Source organism: Dipteris shenzhenensis, chromosome 12 (assembly GCF_047967505.1).
Source record: "Dipteris shenzhenensis isolate YYH24624 ecotype China chromosome 12, Dip_SZ_1.0, whole genome shotgun sequence".
NCBI classification, from domain to species: Eukaryota; Viridiplantae; Streptophyta; class Polypodiopsida; order Gleicheniales; family Dipteridaceae; genus Dipteris; species Dipteris shenzhenensis.
The window spans coordinates 52,108,973-52,114,920 of record NC_141607.1 but is presented as its reverse complement, the minus strand read 5'-3'; the positions used below and the strand labels follow the sequence as shown (position 1 = coordinate 52,114,920).

The window sequence follows — 5,948 nt, the reverse complement described above, 5'->3', positions numbered from 1 at the left end:
ATGCCAAAGCAACCACTGATTTGGTTGGGAAGTTTTTAGAAGTGTGGACTTGACTTCATGGGTGCTTTTAAGCCAACAGCTAACGAACCCGAAATTGTTATGGCCACGAATTGATGTATCAAGTGGGTGGAAGCATGGGCACTGCGAGATAATATTGCATGCTCCACAACCAAGTGTCTATACAAATATTTCTTCTGTTGGTTTTTGTTGACCGATCGGGTTGGTCAGTGAACGAGGAAAGCATTTCGTAGCTCAAGTGGTGAAGGAGATGATGACCTTCTATATAGTAATCCATAAAAAAGTTCTTATTACCCGCAAGCGAATGGCCAGGCGCAATCCTTCTATAAATAGTTCAAGCCAATCACCACATTATTAGTGAACAATCATCATACGGATTGGGACGAGAACCTACTATTCGCAATATGGGTATACCGCACATTTTTCAAAATTACCACAATCTTGACATAATTCAAGTTGGCATTTGGTGTAGAGGCTATTACACATGTGGAGTATGTGGTTCCAAGCCTCCGCATAGCAGTCGAAGATAGGGTACTTCTATAGGAGTTGATGGAGTTCCAGATTGATGTGCTAATGCAACTAGAGGATTGGATGGAGAGTTATTACTTGACACAAGTCATTCACGCACGAAGAAAGAGGAGAGTGGACTTGGCCTCCAAGAAGAATTCTTTTTAGAAGGGCAATTGGTACTACTCATCAACAACCGCATGAGAATGCCAGTCTAGCCTATTGAGACTTTGAATATTGCACCTTCTAACTGACAGGCTTACAAGATCAGGTGCTACCTTCTTCCAGTGAACAAGTTCCAATTGCAACGATATCATCGCCAAGGCCGCATCGAATGCACATTCTCCGTGGCACGTGAGGTACTCATTTCTTGGATAGGAGTGGGGGCACAGGTCCAATGGTGAGATCTTGAAGTCCTTGTTATGATGGCCAAATAACTAGTTGAGAGACTTCGAGTGCAACATCACCCACCATGCAAACCATTACATCCTAACAATAGCTGCACCTAGTTTAACCATTGTTTGTTCACTCACAGTGCCTCACTCTAGTGCTCTACCGTCCTTCGTGTCCTCGGCTTTCTATTCACTTCTCCATTAATTTTTCCCTCCCATCTTCTACCTACGGTTTCCTTAGATCTCAACCCCATGGGTATGGTACCAATCCTACTCAACACAATGGGGCCACTATGCTCCATCAATGATGAGAGCACCGATTGATAGTAGACAGCTACATCTCCGAAGCTTGTCTAGCATCGAGTGGTCTTGCATCGTCGTCCATCCAAGGACTAACCAAGTATGCATACAACTTTCTCAAGGGGACAAGGTGCAAACGCTGGATGGGCAGTGCTCGTTGAAGATGGAGCTGAACTATGGGCTATTGTTACTTCCCCACACAATGATCAGCAGCGACACCCATTTTCTAGTCTACGCTACACACGCTCACATTTAGTGACACTACCATTAAAATTCAAAATTCAAGTATGACTTACAAAGGTGATTTGTCTTGTTAAAAACTTTTCCCTCATGGTCTATTCATCCATCAATTTTAAACAGTAAGCTGCACAAACGCTCGCTCTCTCCGGTCCTTTTGAGCAGTATCGTTTCTTTTTTCCATTCAATGCAAGAAAATGAAATAAGAAAAGATGTGGCACTTTGCATGACTAATATGCAAGAAAATAACCACCTCTCTTCAACCATCCCTGTAAAACAAAGAGCACCGCAGCATTGTTTATATTATCAAGCAATGACAGATGATGAGACAATAGAAGATGAAGCTCTTTGCATGGATAGTGAGCAAAACACCAACATATGGCATCTTTCCACTATTGCAAACAATCTGGATTTCTAACACACTGGGAATTGATCAGACAAGGATTCGTTTCTGATGAGGATGAGGACACCATACCCGGATGAAGATCTTTAACATCGTGAGAATAATGAGGCGTGCACCATACCTCTTAAACACCCCTAATTTAGAACCGCTCCAGTTTTTTTCTGTTCTGTTCTTTTCTCTTGCATTTTATGATACAGTTCAGTAAATGCACGTCCGCCTTCCATTTATGGATGGACTGTCATTACCTACAAATTTGTGATGCAGACAGGAGTGGTGTGGATTTCTGTTCTGGCCCTGAAGACATGCAGGCGTAGACTCGCATCTGCCGATAAAATTAGCAGAGCAATGAGCTACTCCATACGACCAAACCCAGTTATGCCAATGGGTGCAAGTGCAAGAACCCTGTGCGTAAGAAAAAGCTACCACTTACAGATTCATGAAAGGGGATGGGAATTGTGATTCAAAAGGGGGAGCAATGCTAGTCATGAAGAATCTACAGAAGCAGAGAACGGGTTAATAAAATTTACGACAGGAAAATGGAAATGAATCACTCATATTGCCGCCTCATAATCTCATATTAACAAGGCCCGCTGTGACCAGACACCTTGATCAGCTAGATCGTGCCCTCTCAATTTTTTGAACAAGCTCATCATACTTTGCACCTTTCACCTCAGAAACAAGATCTTTGTTCTTGAAGATCTTGAAAGTGGGGAAAACTCCAATCCCTAGTTTGCTGGCAAGAGGCTGCAGATTCAAAAAACGACTTTATAAGGTCCTGAGTATAAATTTGACTAGAAATATATTCTTAGTGAAAGCACTAACACAGACATGAAACTTTCGCAGATGCTTGACAGATACTACCACAACACTAATAACAATATGTAAAAATGAGTATGTAGCAGCGAACCTTGTTTTCGGGAATGCAATCAAGCTTTACAAATATCACATCCGTGTATTGGTCTGACAATTTTACCAGCTTTGGGTAAATAAGCCGGCAGGGACCACACCTGTAGAATAAAATCCCCTTGGTTTTAGCCCGCGCATTCTCACACACATACAGAGAGTAGACCTATATGCGATCAAGCATCATCATGAGTAGACCTATATGCGATCAAGCATCATCATCATCTCTCTCCACAAAGGTGCTTATGTGCATGTGCTAGTTTCTGAGCTTCTCTCTCTTTCCAGTAGGCTTTGCATCATTTAGCAAAGCATATCACGATATCTCTGCTAGTGAAAACTACACCTCAAATCTAGGACAATCAAATACCTCAGATCTAGGACAATCAAATTTAAGGTAAACAGAGGGCCATCTCATGAAAGTGCAACAGCCCATAGATACCACAAAAGAAAAAGAAAAGGTGGAAGGAGAAATGCGTAGAAAATAGGAGATGAGAGTAGGACTAAAATTAAGGCATGCAACCAGTAGTTTGCAATATACAAATATCAAAGCTTTGACTGAGCTGGGGAAGACGACAAGGCACTGCTGTATCTAATTACCCAATTCAAAGGACCGGACAGTATCACGAGAGAAGCCGGCAGAAGCGGTGCGACTCTTATCCTACCAGGAGATTTTTCTCACATCTCAAGTAGAGCACACCCGAGTTCTTACTTCTTGGAAATCCTCAAATTCAAACCGAACACTAATCGAGTGCGTTGCATTCATACTTGAAATTTGACTCTTTAGATCTAAAACTTCAGCGAGAGACGGCCAAAGGAAGTTAGATTAGCAAAATCTAATTTTGCCCGAGGAGGACCGCTAGATGCACAAACGAGGAATACTGCAACTTACCAGCGACTGTACACGTCCAGTACTACAAGCTTGTCACCTGCAGCTTCCACAATCGACCAGAATGTGTCCTTGTCTACGTCCGCTACTCCACCCGTACTTGAGCTTGTTGGACGCCCTGCTCCTTTGTTGAAAAGTAATCTAGTATTCCAATCACCCTGAATCAATTGGCGTTTCTGCAGGACCGCTGCTGGTGGCTGAAAATGTGAAGCTCGGTCATTCTGAAGCGCTGGAAGAGCAGGGAAAGAAGCAGGCGGCGAGGCCCGAAGAGAAGTAGAGAAGTCGAGCCCGCATCGTCCAGCATTTGCGCATCGTCCAGCTTGTGCGAGGTTGGAGGGAGAATGAACGTTTTGCAAGGCCATTTGGACGAACCACCAGAGCCAGGGGACAAGAGTCTTAGGTTAACAAGCACAATCCATAGACGAAGTCCTCGAGAGGAGAGGAAAACGAAATGGTTCAGCGTTGTTAGGAAAAGCGGGATGAGATCTCGATCTAAGTCTCAACTCACTGGGTATATGACGAGTAGATTCTAAAATGCGAAGGCATTGAATCTATTCCCGTCTATACGTATAAGGAAAGAGCTCAATAGATGAGCATTAGAGCTAAAAGTCACACACAGAATAGCTAAGCACCCAGATGTACAAAGCAGAGCAAGAAGGGACACTTGAGGAGAGGAAGGCAATGTGGGCAGCAGAGGAGAGGCAAGATGGATAAGAGAGCAGAGCCTCAGAGGTTGAGCGAGGCACGAAAGAGGTGAAGAGGAGGTCATGGGCAGAGCATGGGCAATGGGAACCCAAAACCGCCACACCAATCAAGGGACTCAGGACAGGAATAAGGACCGAGAAGTAGCTGCCCAAGAGGACTGATGAGCAATTGGTAATTGTAGTGCTACACTATATACACAGAGAAGTTGAGAGAGTCACTGAGCAGGAGACAGTTTGAAGATTCAACAGAAATGGCAAGTTGGGGCCTTGGGTCCCTTGCTCTTGTCCATGGAAGCCTCTGAACCACCCCCTCAGCATGTCACCCACGTGCCACCCTTCCCCCAACAGTTATCACAGTCGCCCACTCCCCACATCACAGCCTGGCAAGTGCCTTGTTCTTGTGCCCTCTCTCTCCAAAAAATATCTCCCTTTGTTTGTGTGCCACTCGCACAAAATATCTGTCGCCTTCTCAGCTCCATCCTGGCCGCCTCCCCCCCCTCTCAACCATCCGCGTTCCCATCACGCACGTTTGACGTTTGCCTTTTGTGAGCCTTCCACTAGAGATAGTCGCCTCCTCTCGAGACAAAGAGAGAAGAATCCCTTCACATGCTATGTTATGAAGTCTTGTCAATCTCCTCTCTCTCTCTCTCTCCCTCTCTCTCTCTCTCTCGTCTCAACCAGTTGAAGGTGTGGGTCCTAGAATATTCATGCCATTGATAGTCTATTATTAGGTCCCCCAAGAATTCAAAAAATGTATTAATTAATTTGAGAGAGCTAAAGAGGAGAATAATAGAGAAGAAAATCCATTAATTTAGTGTGCATGTCTTTGTGTGTGTGTGCGTGCGCGCCATTTTATTTCACCAAAAAAATGTGTGTCTACACATGCGCACATGCTTCTTACTTTTATAAAAATGTTTGTGTGCGCGCACATTTTTTGGGCCCTCCAAAGGTTCCTATGGTGTGAGGGGTGTAGTAAGGTCCATAGTGAGTTAGTCTTTTTGGTCATCTAGGTTTAGTTGGTTAGGTGTGGTTAGGGTAAGTTAGGTTTACATTTAGTATATATTAGTGTTTTTAGGTTTTAGGTTAGTAGTTTTTACCTGACAGTGTTGCATCCCCTCCATCGATCTCTCCCATCGGGCTCCTTCCTTCGCCGCTCTCCTCTTCTCTATGCCGCCATCTTCTCCCTTCTGCTTCTTCTTCTTTCCTCTGTTGCAATCTTCTCAGCTTTTGCTGTTGTCCATCTCCGGCGGCTCAGTGGCTTGTTGCTAATTCCCTACTCAACGACCATCTTCTGAGCTTTTCCTGTTGTCCATCTCCGGTGGTGCGGTGGCTTGCTGCTCTTTTGCTGCTCGGCGATGAGATCTTGGCTGCTCTGCTGTATTCGACGGCGATTCGCCATTGTGGGGAAACGAAATACGGCGCTGCTGTGGTGCCACGATGGCCATGCACCCGCTGCTTGCTGTTCTCTCTCCGAGGTGCAATGAAAGCTTTGAGGACGAGCCGATGTTGTGCAGAGGCGGTATCCATAGTTACCGTCGTGCCACGATGGCTATGTAGCTGCTGCTATCTGCTTTCCTGCTCGATACTGTGGGCCTTGC

The 5,948-nt window shown here is 44.9% G+C and overlaps 1 protein-coding gene across 2 annotated transcripts; it reads right to left on the bottom strand.

Moving 5' to 3' along the window:
* Positions 1-1,726: 1,726 nt before the first annotated feature.
* On the bottom strand, positions 1,727-4,559 carry LOC147896374 (thioredoxin F1, chloroplastic-like). 2 transcript variants are annotated; one of them, XR_015541894.1, is made up of 4 exons: positions 3,650-4,559; positions 2,765-2,864; positions 2,288-2,601; positions 1,727-2,179 (listed from the first exon to the last, which is right to left on the bottom strand). XR_015541894.1 is itself a non-coding variant. In XM_087382677.1 (3 exons), exons 1-3 carry the CDS (start codon positions 4,006-4,008, stop codon positions 2,467-2,469), a joined length of 594 nt encoding a protein of 197 aa, XP_087238803.1. In that variant the 5' UTR covers positions 4,009-4,559; the 3' UTR covers positions 1,727-2,466. The 2 variants fall into 2 exon arrangements, 1 of the variants encoding a protein (XP_087238803.1); XM_087382677.1 differs by having other exon boundaries at positions 1,727-2,601.
* Positions 4,560-5,948: the final 1,389 nt, after the last annotated feature.